The sequence below is a fragment of the Bos indicus genome, chromosome 9, assembly GCF_029378745.1.
Source record: "Bos indicus isolate NIAB-ARS_2022 breed Sahiwal x Tharparkar chromosome 9, NIAB-ARS_B.indTharparkar_mat_pri_1.0, whole genome shotgun sequence".
Lineage (NCBI taxonomy): Eukaryota > Metazoa > Chordata > Mammalia > Artiodactyla > Bovidae > Bos > Bos indicus.
In genome coordinates, this window is record NC_091768.1 from 14,852,011 (window position 1) to 14,869,245 (window position 17,235).

The window sequence follows — 17,235 nt, forward strand, 5'->3', positions numbered from 1 at the left end:
GAACATCATCTAGCCAAGAGAATACCTAGAGGAATACTTATTTTTTCTATTCATTTTATCATTTACACCTAAGCCCTTCCCAAAAGTATATGTGTAAAGAAAATAGAAAATAAAGTCAAAATTGAGTTTATACTGAAAAGTCTTTGTACTTAAGAAGTTTGGAGGAAACGGCAAGACACTACAGATGAACAACCATTGAAACGACACCCACCTGAATTCCAGCAGGACTGATTTCATCAAAGCCTCCCACGGTATGGAAGATGAATTTTACAACTTTGTTAAAATTATCATCCCCAATACTCCAGGAAGCATCGGTCAGGAATACAATATCTGCTTTGGCCCCTTTGCACACTGGGGGAGAAAACACAAAAGAAGCCCAAAGTCTCATAAATTCTTTCATTCAAGTGAAGTTACAAAACTGAGAAATGTAGTCTAACACCCTGCTACTCCTCTGTGGTTCCAGCAGCAACAGCATCACGTGGGAATTTGACAGAAATGGAGTCTTGGGCCCGACCCCAGACTTCCTGAATCAGACTCAGCAGTAACAAAGTGCCAGATAATTCCAGTGCACAGTAAAGTTTGAGAAGTGCTCTCAATCTCTGCTCTGGAATTACTCCATCTGCGCACATTCTGCAAACACATGCTCCCTCCATATAGAATTCTTCAAGTAGCTTCAAACAATAAATGTGGAGGAAATCAAATTAAAAACAATTATTCACAGAACTTGAGTCATCAGTGGGTTTGGAGATTCTATATATAATCATCAAAGACTTGATGCAGATAAGGTGTCTTTTAAATTTTAAATTAAGCCACTAGAATCCTATGGAAGGACGAAAAGGGAGGAATAAAATAAAGAAACATCTTTAAATCTTCAGACTTGAAGGCTTAAGAAAATTCCGAAAATAAGAATTTAACAACATTTTAGTGACAAAAACTTAATGTGCAGAATATTTAACACCAAGAATGAATCCTAATGTAAATACGGACTTTGGATGATAATGATGTGCCAATATAGGTTCACAGGATGTAGCGAACATCCCACTCTGGCAGCAGGGGGATGTTGAGAGTTGGGGGAGGTTTGGATGGGAGGAGGCAGGGCATGTCTGGGACCTACGTGTACTTTCAGTTCAAATTTGCGGTGAACCCAAAACTGCTCTAAAATTTAACTGCTCTAAAATAAAATTTAACGTCTATTAAGACCTTAGCATGTCTTTAAGCAAAAATTATTTACTGAATTCTTTTCAAAAGTTTAATTTAAAGAAACTCAACTATTTTATCCTATAATAATACACTTTTAATTTTACTTCTTTAATAGACTTGATAAAATCATAAGATAAAATCATACCAAAAAGGCTAAGATAAAATCATAGCCTTCTAAGTTTTCCAAGAGTAAAAAAAAAAAAAAAACTTTAAAGTCTGAAATGCTTTCAGTTAAATGCTGGAAACAGAACGTAGGAAAAGAATAAACCAGTAGTTAATTTGTTATTCAGTCGCTCAGTCGTGTCTGACTCTGCAACCCCACGGACTGCAGCATGCCAGCTTTCCTGTCCCTCCCTACCTACTGGAGCTTGCTCACACTCATGTCCATGACTCATCCAACCATCTCATCCTCTGTCACCTGAAACTTAATTTGATGAAACGCTGAGCATTGCCCCAAATTACAGGGAGACCAGTAGGAATAGCTCAGTATATGTCTTTTTACCAGTTCTCTGCAAGTGACAATTATGTCTCCAGCTTTGGTGAATGGAAATTTTTCAGCTTTGTGTAATCCAGGGCCTCTCAGGTCAGAAGCCAGGAATTCCAAAGTCAAAGGCCACAGGAGTTACATTGCAGATTTAGCACCAAAGGTTCCCAGTGCTTGTTAATGCCAACAGCCAGAAGAAAGAAATGCCCACCATGTGACTATCGATTTTATAAGGCATCACTAGACATTCATCTGCAAAACTGAGGAAACAGAGCTCCACTGAGAGCTGCAGTGGTTTATGATTGATTTTAGTCACACTAAAATGTGTCTGGAGCAAGGGAAGAGAGAATCACTGGTCATCTTTGCCTTTGATCTAAAAACGCTCCCGCAGGAATAATAAATCAGAAATGTCCTATGTCAACTGTAAATGATGTATAGGGTGCGTAAGTAAGAAGGATCTCAGTCCCCAGCAGCTGAATGCATGGACTGATAGCATCACTTACCTTCCCGGGCTGGCGGAATTGTAGGAGGAGGAGGGGGTGTGGGTGGCTCTGTCGGGGCTTCCGTTGGTTTTAAGGCTAGAATTTAAAACGATAATTAGAAAACCACAACAAGTACATATTTCATATCACAGAAAGTAAATCTTAAGAGCCATTTCAGCCCTCGACAACAAATTAAGTCTCCCTGGCACTGATGCTGGGAATTCTATTTCATCCAAATTTGGTACCATTGGCAGACAGTATTGACTGCAGCAGGAACTGAAGCCCAGAATCAGAGGGAGAATGGGCAAAGGTCACTAATGCAACACATATTCACCTTCTCACTGTCTGCTAGAGCCAGCTCCCTCTTTGAGGTCTTTCCTTATTATACCAAACCTAACAGGGGCAGCACAGGTTTGCTACAGATAAAGGTGTTGAGCCGGCCACAGACCCCACCTCAAGGACCTGCCATCACCTCACTACTGCTGTTCTCGAGGAGAAGTGGTCATGCAGGAGTCACTTCAGCCTCCCACATCCAGAGGATCCTACTCTGAAGCCTTACAGAGACTCCCCAGATTACTCAAGCACTTACTAGTACGTTCTTTGACGGAAACACCTGGTCCCTCAAGATTTGGTGTCTGCACAAAGACAGTGACGCCATAATCAGTTTCTGGTGACAGGTCGGTGAAGCAGTGACTGGTTTCTGATCCACGCACTGTGATTTCCTGTCCTCTGGTTCCTGGTTAGGACAATGCCAGCATTGTCAATAGTTATATTTAAAGGCATGTTGATGCATCATTTTATAACCAAAATAACATCTTTACTAAAGTTTAAAATGTGACTACTATGTGCTCCAGGTATTTGTTTTTTATTTTTTGCACACGTACCATCTGCGGGGCTTAGTTTTAGTCTGTAGGAAGTGGCTGCTCGGTGAGCCAACCATCTGACACAGAATGTATCCCACCCGACTTGGTAAGTTTTCAGATCCGTCACATTCAAATATACTACAAAAAAAAAGAAAAAAAGCAGGAAGAAACAGACTTACTTCCTAAACAAAGACAAAAAGCAAACTTTTAATCCTAGCACATTTTTAAAACCTTCATTGTGGCTGAAAAAGGTAATGCCTAAAGTCTCACATTGTTCACATTGTTTCCTTATTAAGAAATATACATGAAACAAACATGAAAATATGGTACAGTCAAAATGGATCTCCCTTTTTATCACTGATTTTCAAGAGAAGCAAATTCCACATTCAGGCATAACTCTGAGATACTGCAGGTTCAGTTCCAGACCATCAGAATAAAGCAAATATTGGTCTAGTAAACGAGTGACATGAATATTTTGACTTTCCAGGGCATATAAAAGTTATGTTTACACTATACCATAGTATATTAAGTGTGAAGTAGCTTTTTGTATGGAGAAGGCAATGGCGACCCACTCCAGTACTTTTGCCTGGTAAATCTTAAGGACAGAGGAGCCTGGTAGGCTGCAGTCCATGTGGTCGCTGAGTTGGACACGACTGAGCGACTTCACTTTCACTTTTCCCTTTCAAGCATTGGAGAAGGAAATGGCAACCCACTCCAGTGTTCTTGCCTGGAGAATCCCAGGGACAGGGAAGCCTGGTGGGCTGCCGTCTATGGGGTTGTGCAGAGTCGGACATGACTGAATCGACTCAGCAGCAGCAGCTTTTTGTATAAAAAAAGTAATGTTCATACCTTCATTAAAAATACTTGATTGCTAAAAATGTTAACCATCATCTGAGCCTTCAGCCAATTGTAATCTTTTTGCAATAGTAACACCAAAGATCAGTGATCTCAGATCACTATAACATAATAATAATGGAAAAGGTTGAAATATTTCAAGAACTACCAAATGTGACACAGAGACATGAAGTGAGCAAATGCTGATGGAAAAATGGCACCAGCAGACTTGCTCCATGCCAGGTTGCCACAAAACTTCAATTTACAGAAAATGCAGCATCTGCAAAGTGCAATAAAGCCAACTGCAATAAAACGAGGTCTGTCTGTAGCCCCTCTCAACACAATGAATGTCCAAGATCTCATGAAAAACAATGAGAATTTTTTCTGAAATTCTATCTGCTAAGTTCTGAAATAGTCATTAAAACATTTGATGATGATAAAATCTATCTGTGGGCTGAATCAGTAATCATGACATTTACATGACAACTTTCAACTGTGCATGTGTTTACTCAGTCACTCAGTCGTGACTTTGTGACCACATGGGCTATAGTCCACCAGGCTCTTCTGTCCATGGAATTTTCCAGGCAAGGATACTGGAATGGGTTGCCTTTTCCTACTCCAGGGGATCTTCCCAACCCAGGGATTGAACTGCACCTCTTACATCTCCTGCATTGCCAGGTTAATTCTTTACAACTGAACCACCTAGGAAGCCCGTGTTTAACATCAAATGTCAGGAAAAACCACCTCGTTCTCAACTCTATGATCTTACATATTATTCACGGATGAAATAATAATTCCAAAATTTTTATCTTTCAAATTTTAAAATGTATTTTATATGAAATAAACATATCTCAACACACACATTTTGTAATTTTGATTATATGGCCTAAATATTTGTTTAGCTGGACACAAAAGGGATACCTACTCAATGCTGAGGAAACATGCATATGTTAAGAAAGAAAATCAGAACAGACTGACCTGATCATTTATACTACACTTTTTCTTACAACCGCAAAAAGCTACGTGACTCACATGTAGTGCCTTGGTCGGTCAGAGGAACACTGAGTCCAGAATCATACTGAGCGTAGACATTCACATCATAGGTGGTGCTGGGGTTCAGATTGTGTAATGTGTATGATGTCACTTCTCCAACAAAGACTTCCATGGGTTCATTGGAACCTTTTATTACAATCACAAAAATACAGAGAAATATGTTATCCCTAGTCTCAATTTTTTTCTTAAAATCAAATGACTTAAATGATAGTATGAATACTATTGATTTCATAGCCCTTATGCACTTGCTCCCTGTAATACATGCTACATTATATGCTGAATACAAAACTGTAGGCAGACACAATCCTTTTCTTGTTATTCTCAAAGTGTAGCACAATACCTAACATGTGTGCTAATGAATGCAGCATGTGTGCAATTAATGCTCCTTTAAAGAATAAAGCATCACACAGTCAACTACTCCAGACTTCAAGCTTCTTCTCTAAAGCCTCATTTTGCCAGCACAGTACTCTGTACACACTAGGTACTCAATTAACATTTTCCTGTTGTAGAGAGGATTTAAAAACATCTGTCTTGCATCCCATTCCTCCACTTTGAAGTTGTCTCTTTGTTTCTTGTAGAGCTCACGTATTCTGACACTTGCCTTCTCTCCTTTTCCTTTTTCTGGTTCACACCCTTCCCGAGTACATGGAAGATACCTCAGCAAATTTAGCACAAAGAGTATATTTCTTCCATTTTGCTAAACATATAGACAGAACATGGAAACAAAGATGGCAAATAATTTAATAGAGAGGACATCCATTTAAGTGAAAGTGTCAGTGGGAAGTTGAAAAGCAAGCCTGTTGTGAATAAACTAAAATGCACATGCTCTAAATGGAATAATACCTTGACATAATGGGAAAAATACAGAAATAGTTTATATTAATTAAGTACCCATTATTTCACAAGCATAATAACATAAAGGTTGTCTGAACACAATTTCAATTTGTGGAATTTTATGAACCAGATAAGACATCTTAGTCATGCAAATTAATGGCAGTAACATCTAAACCCATAGTAACAATGATACTTTAAACCACGGGCTTGAATACTATTTCCAGAAATGTTACCTTTGGTAGGAGAGAACTTGATGTGATAACTGAACTGTCAGGAGAATCTAATCATGGAGGATGCAATTAAAAACACTCTCATACACAAATAACCCTCTAATGCATTTCTAAGATAACAAAGTTGTTTTCTTACCCACTGGCTTATACACAATCTTATATCCAAGAACAGGAGAGGGTGAAGGATCCCAGGACACCCTGAATCTGGTATACCATTCATCAGAGATGTGTATGTTCTGAGGAGGAAGTAATCCCACTGAAAACAAATATTGGCACACATTACTGACCTTTTATTAACAAACAAGGACTAACAAACATTAAGCATAGAACTTAATGAGTATTGACTATGAATATTGGCCGTGCAGCTCCATGAGAGCATATTAATAGTATCTCATAATGTTCTGATCCAAAAAACAATTAATAAGCACTGAAATGTTCAACAGAAAGCTTTGAAATTTTTCAAATTCAGACAGCAAATCAAACAGACTCAGGAACTGGTGATTTCCAGAACCAGTATGTTATATGATGCAGAATTATAGAGACTAAAATATATCTCATACCAGTTTTTGAATGTTATAGATCAAAGACTGTTAGAGCAAAAAAAAAAAAAAAAGCAGTTTTGAGACTATCTAGCCCAACCATCTGGAGAAGGCAATGGCAACCCACTCCAGTACTCTTGCCTGGAAAATCCCATGGACAGAGGAGCCTGGTAGGCTGCAGTCCATGGGGTCACAAAGAGTCGGACACGAATGAGCGACTTCACTTTCACTTTTCCCTTTCATGCACTGGAGAAGGAAATGGCAACCCACTCCAGTGTTCTTGCCTTGGAGAATCCCAGGGACGGCGGAGCCTGGTGGGCTGCCGTCTATGGGGTCGCACAGAGTTGGACACGACTGAAGTGACTTAGCAGCAGCAGCAGCAGCCCAACCATCGTATCACAAAAATAAACTATGGTTCGTCCAAGACTACACAGCTAGCTAATGACTAAAACAAGGTTCTTCCCCAACACTGTTATAACCTCTACCAGCAGACCTAGAGAAAATCCTTGGGCTTCCAGAGCTCAAGCTAACTCCATTCCCAGTAAGAGCAATGCTGTGAAATAGCATGATAGTCAGCCACTGAGTTATTATTCATAGCATTACACACATAAGGACTTCAACTTAAAAAACTGTTCTAATAACATAAACCAGAAGTGGCTTTGGCCCTTCCTAGAAAACTCAAGATCTAGGAGAGATTTTTCATGTTCTGTGATTCTGTGATTAAGAACAAAATTCTGAAATATGGCATTTCCTCCAGAAAAGTATCTAAATATATTCTGAAACCTCGGGGGGGGGAGTGAAAATTGGAAATTGCTCAATTAAAATTATCTCGAGTCACTAAACGGAGTCTCTGTTGACTCAGTTCTGTGGACGACAAGTGTCAAGAAATACAAATTCCTGACCTCCAGAGACTGAGCTGAAACACTGGTCCTGCTTTTCTCTCGGGAGCTTTCAAATGTTTCCTCTCCCAAATCCTGTAATGTTGTCAAGATTGTTTAAGCAGAGAAAGAGTCTGGGCAATTAAGCGTAGCAAGGACCCTGAAATCATGTTACTTAAGGGGATTTTTGCTGAATGAAGTGGAAAAAAATTCTTAGCAATGTTGCCCAGTTAACAGAACCCAGTAGACTGATGGCCAGCCAGCCTCCAAGCTCAGCCAGAGACTCTCAGCTTTGGCTATGCACTAGAACTTTCAGTAGGTCCAGGCCACATCTAGACCGACTACTTCAGTATCTCTATGAGTGGTGCCAAGGCATAAGCCTTTCTAAGGGTCCTCAGGTGATTCCAGCTACCAAACTGCAGAACTTGTGATCTAAATCATAAGAAACTGCCACCCGTGTGGGCTAGAAAAGACACTTGAACCCTGGTAATTCTTCGTAAATGACTTAGGACTATAAAGAAAGTTGAGCGCTGAAGAAATGATATTTTTGAACTGTGGTGTTGAAGAAGACTCTTGAGAGTCCCTTGGACTGCAAGGAGATCCAACGAGTCCATTCTGAAGGAGATCAGTCCCAAATATTCATTGGTAGGACTGATGCTGAAGCTGAAACTCCAATACTTTGGTCACCAGATGCGAAGAACTGACTCATTGGAAAAGACCCTGATGCTGGAAAATGTAGAAGGCAGGAGGACAAGGGGACAACAGAGGATGAGATGGTTGGATGACATCACTGACTCAATGGACATGAGTTTGAGTAAACTCTGGGAGTTGGTGATGGACAGGGAAGCCTGACGTGCTGCAGTCCATGGGGTCGCGATAGTCGGACATGACTGAGCAACTGAACTGAACTGAACAATAGAAAAAAATATTTAAAAAAAAAACCTAACTTCGAAAAGGCAGAAGATGACTACTAATCATCTTGCTTTTTATGACAAATTCAATGGTGACACGGTATTTTTTGCTGACACGTAATTGATTAATAGCCACAGCCATAACTGATACCACACAAACTAAAATATTATTCAGTGACTAGGCAGTGGCTTTCCAAAGGATAAAGCTGTCTCAGGCAAAGAAAAATACACAGGCTTGTGTCTCATTTTCCTTTTTCTAGTGGACCTTTAAAAAGTTAAAAACACATTCTGTTGTCATATCATTTTGACAAAATGCAATATATGATACAAATGTTGATGCAGTATTAATACCGTATCTGAGATACAGCTACTCAAAGACTACCAAGTTTAAAGATTATGAAAGGTAGAAGACATTTACCAGTTCTTCCATTTCCAGTCAAATGGGTACCATCTCCATCTTCATAAACAGGAATAACAGTAATTTTATACGGAGTATCAGGCTGCAGGGGCTGGAGAATTACGTTGTTTCTTCTGCCTGGGACGGTGGTCTGCAGGGGAAGTTAAATTATGAAGTTATTACCAGCTAGAGGATTTTCAGATCAATATGTGTTCCCATAAACAGCAATGTTTTCTTCCTGGTTCCTTCTTGTTGTACAGTGTTCATGGTGGGGCAAACTGTCTTCCCTGCCGCCCAACAGCAAGGGGAATGGTTTTAGAGTCAGGTACATCTCAGCTCAAATAGTACATCAGCCATGTCCCTGTCCTGTGGCTCAGTCTCCCAGAAGGAAGGAAGCCTTGAGAATGAAAGGCAGCATCTCGCACACTTGTGACCAAGCATCGCTGCGCCCCTCTCCTTTCTCACTCAACCCTCTGTGTCGGTTTTACGGTGCTCCTTCCTCACACATGCACCCGGTGCCCACCAGGGGCCAGGTGTGACACCCTCCACAGGAGCACACCAGGAAGCAAAAGTAGACTCAGTTTCTGTCCTCAAGAGGATCAGTTTGGCTGATATTAACTAGGGGAAAAAGAGGAAATGGGATGCACTCAACTGCCCCCATGAAGAGGAAATGAACCAGACAGAGCTCTCAGCCTCTCTTCCAACCCTATGCTCTGCTTCTACAAACAGGGATGACTTAAAACAGTGACTTCAGCACGGTGTCCCCTAAATCCAAACGGTGAAGTGGGGGGAAATTACATTTTTAGTGTCTTCAGAAAAAGACAGGAAATTGCATATTTGTCAGTGGCAAAGCTGAATAAACACTAAAGCCTGAGCCTCTCTGCTTTAGCAACTAAGTGTGGTAATACTGCATATCTCATCTTGAGCAGAAACTTAAAGACAGTTATGTGACTTTCTGATTAACAAAAATAGGGGCTTGAATTTGAGTTTAATATTTCAAGTTCAAGTAGAACAAAGGTTACAGCATGGGGATCATGAAGGAAGAACTATCAAAGACAATTGCTGTTTTTCAGTCACTAAGCCATGTCCAACTCTTTGCGACCCCATGGACTGCAGCATGCCAGGCTTCCCTGTCCTTCACCATCTCCCGGAGTTTGCTCAAACTCATGTTCATTGAGTCAAAGAAGATACATGTGACAAAATGGCTACAAAGCACAGACTTCACTGCCTTACAATCAACATTCTGTGTCATATTCTACTAACCTATCACATCAATTAACCATTAAACTTTAAAGAAAGTAGTGAGTTCGTCCCTCTGTAGTAGATGGATATACATACTGAGAACTAGGAAGAAGCTTGAACAAACTTGAATCGGGTTCTAGAGTGACAAAATACGACACTCAGAAAGTTTAAGACTAATATGAGAGTGCTGCTAAGTCACAATGAGAATCGGACTCACATATTCATCAATCGGGTCACCAACAGTGGGAGAATAAATGATCCTGTATTGTTGAACCGGCCCGTCAGCGTGATCCCAGGCTACCGAGAGGCTGTTGGTGGTCTCCCCAAAGACTCTGAGATTTCTTGGTCCACTTCGTGGTACTAAATAAATAAATACAACAATTAGTTTCCAGTCTGTGATCACAGTGAACGTGGGGTGGGGGGTGTGAAAGAAACGTCCCCAGGGCAGGACCTCACCACTCTCTAGATTGCTTACTCCCTTATGACGAAGTACACCTCTATGGTTCTCATGTGAAACCAGAATAGAAAATGCTGTATTCGGAGCGATCCAGGCTTCACTTAGACAGCCCCCAGCACCCCTCACTCCCCACCCGCACCACCCCCAGGCCCCCCACCCTGAGTCACAAGAGAACCCGGTGGAGAAAGGATTTTCGCCTCACATGTGCGGCCCTGGGCAGGGCTGGGATTCCCTTCGGCATCTGAGTAGAGCGCGACGATGTTCACAGAATAGGGCGTGTCCGGAATCAGCTGCTCCAAGTGCACCGTGTAGGTATTTCCTGGCACCACAATCTGGAGGGGAGGACATGCCAGATTCTGTCTGGTGACAACCCAAACACTTACCAAGTCTTCATTAGTCAGCATAATAACGTTTACAATAAAAGCGGAGCCTAACAGCAGAAGCCAACTTCTGTGCTACCTCATGAGATATGCCCAAGCCATAGCATTCGATGCAATTTAGCCTCAGAAATTTCCTCTCCAAAAAAGTTAGTTCATACTGAACCCTTACTTCAATTATCTCCTATTTATGTTTATTGTAAAAGATTCTCAAATACAACATCCAGGGCTCATGACAGTGATCCAAAAGTGTCCTGAATGTTAGGTGCACATAAGAGAAGGGACCACACACACACACACACACATTCACGGGGCAGAGGTTTGCTATTAAAATAGCAACTCCATGCAATGGGTAAGGACAAAGTTGTCTGAATATACTCCACACACACAGGGACATGCAAATCAACATTCTTACAGAACACAGCCATTGCTCATTTGTTTAATCTTGTTCATCATCATTGTTTATTGTGTAAAGACTCGTAAATTAAGCTAGTTTATAAGTTTACTTTCCCATAGGTATTCTGATAATGCATGCGTGCTCAGTTACGTCCGACTCTTTGCTACCCCGTGGACTGCAGCCCACCTGGATCCTCTTCCCATGGAATTTTCCAGGAAAGAATACTGGAGTGGGTTTCTCTTTCCCACTCCAGAGGATTTTCCTGACCCAGGGATCAAACCCACATCTCTGTGTCTCCTGCATTGGCAGGCGGATTCTTTACCAACTGCAGCACCTGGGAAGCCCATATTCAAGGTCAAATTAGTAATTTCTGATCTCTATTAATCTACTTTTTAAAAAAATAGCACAGTGCTATGAATTGAAGATAGACTGGGCAATCTGTTAAGAGCCAATGGAGGCAAACTTTAACAAAGTATTTTCTTAACAAAGACATGTGTATGTTGTAACAAAAGCCCATATTAACAAGGGCTAGCAATGATTTGCATTAACTACCGGGGCTTTTAACTTATATAGCTTATTTCCATTTTTAAAATAAAATTCATTTTTGCTAACTAACCCTATAGGTAATACTTTAATTCATCAAAAGCCATCATTTAAGCATTACATGCAGGCTTGTCTATGGCTTGTATTCTCACAGGCAACCAACCAGGACACGAACATGAGACTAAGCTTATCAAGAAAGGAAGTTTCCAGGAGACCCAGTGCCACACCAACTGACTTATTGTCCGGGGCCGGCAACTACTACAGCTGGAGATGTAGTGAAATCTGCAGCATTCTTTTGCCAAGTTCCAAGGCAACAACATAACTTACAGATTCGGAGGGTCTTGTACCATCCTGAGGTGAATACACAATGCGATACTGCTGAACTGGGCCAGGTGCCGAGTCCCAGCGAACGTCCAGGCTGTTTGGTGTCGGATTGTACACTTGGACGTTTCTTGCCAGCCCTCTCACCACTGAGGAAAGAAAAGCCAACACATATTTCTTATGTTTGTTTATTTATGTTGAGTTTTTGTTATCACTTCTCCAGAACTTCCATTCTCCAAAAGGATAAAACATTGTCCTCCTTAAACATCTAATTATCCACACACAAAAGCAGATTAAAAATTTTCAAATCCAAATGTAGTCCAAGTTAGCCAACTATGTCTTCGGTCTATATGGAAGTGAAGTTGTTGCCAATAAAAACAAGCAAGTAAAAGCAACAGTACTGGGTTGGCCATAAAATGGGCTTCCCAGGTAGCTCAGTGGTAAAGAATCCACCTGCCAATGCAGGAGACGCAAGACATGCGGGTTCAATCCCTGGGTCGGGAAGAAGATCCCCTGGAGAAGGAATGGCAAAACACTCCAGTATTCTTGCCTGGAAAATTCCATGCGCAGAGGAGCCTGGTGGGCTACAGTGCATGGTGTCACAAAGAATAGGACACAATCAAGCGACTGAGCACTCATGGCCATAAAAGAAACTGAAAAGAAGCATCAGTTTTCCCACACAGGTACTGGAGAGATAGATGATTTTATAGCTCTGCCTTCTAAGGGAAACCTGGCAACACGGATGAAGCCACCTAATTCCAAATAGCTATCTTCACCCATTCATTCCTTCTCATTCAGCAAATCGACACTGAATGTCTTCTATGATTAAAATAAAAGGCAAAAGGAAGGAGAAAAGATACACTCAGTTCTCCATTAACTGCCTCAACTGGGACTTAGAAAAACATTCAAATTAAATCCATGTATTAACCCCAAACTCTAGTTTAGCCAATATCATCATCTTTCCAGACCACTAATCTTTTGCCAAAAGAAGTCATCTGAACTTGCTCTCTTTCAGCCATCAGCAAGTGTATTTTTAAAGCCAAAGAAATATTTATAGGTATGCCCCAAAGCCTTTAAGCAATACTGCACAGAATTGTAAAACCACTATAAACTGGTTTCTCAAGATGTTAATGGCAAATGAAAGCACTCAGATTTTCAACGCCATCAGCAAACCAGAGAAATGTGTGATTAAGTAATGTGACGAACAGATTTCAAAAATTGACACTGTGAAAGCCAGTTACAAAATACTGCTCCACATAAATTTATAAAGCACAAAGCAAAGTTCATGAATTTTTGCCAGTGAAACAGAATACGGACGATTATATATACATGTATAAATTCTGAAATTGCCATTTCAGAAGAAGAATGCCATTATAACTTTTCTGTTTCATACACTAAAATAATAACAGTTGGTGGCATTTGGATGGTAAACTAGCAACTTTTATAGTTTTATGCTATCGTGAATTTTCCAAATATTCTTCAATGTGCCTACGTGGCCTTTACATTGAAAAGCAAAGTGTATCATGAAAGAGCTACGTTTTCTGCCTTCTTACTTACGTGTCCTTCCAGTATCTGACGTGCGTCCTCCGTCACCTTCAGAATAAACAGGCACCACTGTAACGGTGTATTGGGTATCCGGCTGTAGATTCCTAAGAATGGCATAATTGGTATTCCCAGGGATTGGTACCTAAAGATTTTAATAAAATGTAAAGTACTTGATTTGAAAAACTTGCAAAAGAAATAATGCTTCGAATGATACAATACTTAAAATATAAGTCAAGACCAAATCAAGAAGCAAGTTCTGTAATACTGGGATGGAATGATGGGCTCCCAGAAGCACTGTTATAACTATTTGTGAAGGAAGACTTCTTACACTCATCCTAGACTCCCTCCTAGAACTCCCCGAATTACCACTTCCCTCAGCTCCAATCCTCTGTCCCCAAATCTCCCCAATCACCCAGGCACCCGAGGCAGCAACCTACTACCTTCCGTCAAGTTCTACTAAATGAATATGTATTTCTTAGGTTCCAAGGTAAATTTTTAATTCTTTAGCTCTACTTTGCAATCATTTGGCTGCAGTTGAAACAAACACACATTCTTCCCTACAGGAAATAATTACCAGTTCCTCCGGGCCCCCTGCTGTGGGTGCGTAGAAGAGCTTGTACTGGCGAGGACTGCCCTCAGCGTGGTCCCAGCGAACATTCAAACTGCTGGTGGAAGGGTCGTACACTCTGAGGTTCCTCACGGTATTCAAAGGTTCTGAAATGCACAGAAAGCATGTCACGGTGTGATGTGAACAACCGGCACACACAGAACACAGGTTCACTGATGTGTCCCAGGAACCCTAGAACACAGCAGGTCCCCCATAGTAGGCACCCCATAAATATTTGCCGAAGTAGTGAATAAATGAAAGAGTGTCTGTGATCATCTGATGAATGTCTGTCTCATCTCTCCAGAGACATTTTGGCTCCAAAGGCAGTTTTTATTTGCTTTATCCTAGAGCATAATCCCAGGGATGGGGGAGCCTGGTGGGCTACCATCTGTGGGGTCGCACAGAGTCGGACACAACTGAAGCGACTTAGCAGCAGCAGTAGCAGCAGCAGAGAATAATACCAACCCAATGGACATGAGTTTGAGTAAATTCCCGGAGCTGGTGATGGACAGGTAGGCCTGGCGTGCTGCAGTCCATTGGGTCGCAAAGAGTCGGACACGACTGAGCGACTGAACTACAGAGTAATTATAAATGTCTTTTTTCCGTGAACAGAGACAGAGAATTCCAAGGATGTTAAAAACAATTGAGATCATTATCAACATGCATTTTAAAAGATTAGCAAAGCTCTGTGTCGCCCCAGGGTTTCCAGAGAAAGATTGATTCCATTTCCATGAAGGTTATTTAAAAAGCCACAGAACTGGGCTTCTCTGGTGGCCCAGTGCTATACAATCTGCCTGCCAATGTGGGAGACACGGGTTCGAGCCCTGATCTGGGAAGATCCTACATGCCACGGAGCAATTCAACACGCACATCACAACTGTTGAGCCTGTGCTCTAGACCCCAGAAGCTGCAACCACTGAAGCTCAAGAGCCCTAGAGCCTGGTGCTTTGCAACAAGAGACGCCACCTCAGTGAGAAGCCTGAGCACAGCAAAGAAAGAGTAGCCCCTGCTCACGGCAACTAGAGAAAAGCCCATGCGGCATCAAAGACCCAGAAAAGCCAAAAGTAAACAAATGAGTTAATTCTTTTGTTTTTAAAGCCACAGGATTCTGGGTTCACTTACTGGTCTTGCCTCTTCCCGTCATGCGACCACCTTCGCCGTCTGGATACAGGGAGGACACAGTGATGGTGTAAGGAGTGTCAGGCTTCAGCTTCTGCAGCAGAACACTGTTCTGCCGTCCTCCTATAGTGGTCTTGAGCAAAACAAGAGTAAGTGTCAGCCTTGTCTCTCCATCTCACTAACCTGCTAGAGAAAGCTCTTTCTGCAGGGTAGTTATAGAGAGACGTTTGCCACGATCTGGAAACATGTCCCACAGTGAAAGTTCGAAATATATCTTAGGTATAATTTTAAATGTAAAAGATGTACCTTCAATCATAAAAAGGATTTTAAGCCTTAAACCTGGTGACCTTAAAAAGATATTTCAACGTGCTAGCTGCCAGCACTGTGAAATTTCATCCAAAACACGTTTCACAGAACTCTTCCCCAAAAAAAGGCATTAATCATAAGCAAGTTGCACAGGAACTTTAAGATAGCAAAGAACTGCACAGTATTGGAGGTGCCACACCATTCAGTATTATTCTTAACCTTTTTTACAGATGTTTCTTATTTGCTTTAAAAACACATTAAAATGATTCAGCAAAAGATCTAAAGCTTTTGGTTTCCCCCTCAAAAACTACCCCTCTAACAGCATGAGCTGGGAAACTACATGAGGGGACCCTCTGCCAGGCCACACTCCAGGATTCCAGCCTTGTGGTATGAAGGTCTCTCAACGTCCTCTGATTACAGAGTCCCGCTTAAGGCCATCTCGTTATCTTGTTGAAAGGGAAATTTGTATGATTTGTTAACAGTCTACCGAATTCAGATGCTTATGCCAGACTAATTAAAATCGCATGAAAATGGCATGCTGCCCACCACGAGTGCACATGCCACAGCTGGTCCAGATGTTCCCCACTTAGCACCCATCCACTCACGTGGTGTGAGTTTCAGGGAAAACTTCAGTGAATCACTGCACTCCTCTTCCGCACGGGCAAACTCAACCACTGCTGCCGCTTAGTCGTCAGTTGCATCCGACTCTTTGCGACCCGATGGACTGTAGCCCGCCAGGCTCCTCTGTCCATGGGGATTCTCCAGGCAAGAATGTTGGGGTGGGTTCCCATGCCCTCCTCCAGGGGATCTTCCCAACCCTCAGGTCAAACCCAGGTCTCCTGCATTGCAGGCGGATTCTTTACTGTCTGAGCCACCAGGGAAGCCCACAGTGGCTAATTTTAACAAATTTAGTATCTGAGATTATGAGAGCAAACTATCAACGTATTTGATACTTAACAAATCTGAAAGCATTCACTTATTAGAATTAGCCCCATGAGGAAACAGAAGAGTGTGCCTACTCCTTACATCCAGTTCTCCAAAATAATGCTAGCATCAGTAAGTCATTACTTTGGTTATTTTATGAGCCAGCATTAAAAGGCAAATAGCCCTAAGAATAACAGACTCTAAGGGACTGTCAGCTAATACTTTACAGAGGATAAGTTGAGGACACTCCTTCTGCTTACAACAAACAGCTGAGGGATAGGAAAAAAGACTCGAGGCAGCAGTTCGATGGTCAGTATCACCAAGAACAGAAATGCTAAGGACAAGTTTTATCTAAATCTGGCCCAGCTCAGATGAAAGTTCTGTTTCTGTCATTAAAATATCAATGCATTAAATGTCTTATTTTATATAAAAGCCACTTGATGACACTAGGTATTTAGTTCATTATGATGAACTCTAAGAAATTTTTAATCCAAATGTATCACACTCCCTAAGTCAGGTTCTACGGAAACCTCAACAGAGCAGCTCACAAGCAGCATTAGTTCAGCATAATCCACTTACTGTGTGGGTTCAGAGACCTTTAACCACTGCCAGCATCTACCTCTCTTAACACCTCTAAACTGGGAACAGGTATGGACCATTTGCTGGAGCTTGGAGTCGAATGATTAAAAGTT

The 17,235-nt window shown here is 41.5% G+C and overlaps 1 protein-coding gene across 3 annotated transcripts in view; it reads right to left on the minus strand.

Moving 5' to 3' along the window:
* Positions 1-17,235, minus strand: part of COL12A1 (collagen type XII alpha 1 chain) — a 117,795-nt gene that overhangs the window by 38,043 nt on the left and 62,517 nt on the right. For all 3 annotated transcript variants that reach the window (XM_070795751.1, XM_070795749.1, XM_070795750.1), the window contains 13 exons: positions 15,317-15,446; positions 14,162-14,301; positions 13,600-13,729; positions 12,049-12,191; positions 10,607-10,736; positions 10,165-10,307; positions 8,727-8,856; positions 6,117-6,236; positions 4,896-5,042; positions 3,051-3,167; positions 2,756-2,902; positions 2,188-2,262; positions 212-351 (listed from right to left, as the gene is read on the minus strand). In XM_070795751.1, coding sequence (XP_070651852.1) covers positions 212-351; positions 2,188-2,262; positions 2,756-2,902; positions 3,051-3,167; positions 4,896-5,042; positions 6,117-6,236; positions 8,727-8,856; positions 10,165-10,307; positions 10,607-10,736; positions 12,049-12,191; positions 13,600-13,729; positions 14,162-14,301; positions 15,317-15,446 — 1,692 coding nt within the window. The remainder of the gene's footprint in view (positions 1-211; positions 352-2,187; positions 2,263-2,755; positions 2,903-3,050; positions 3,168-4,895; positions 5,043-6,116; positions 6,237-8,726; positions 8,857-10,164; positions 10,308-10,606; positions 10,737-12,048; positions 12,192-13,599; positions 13,730-14,161; positions 14,302-15,316; positions 15,447-17,235) is intronic.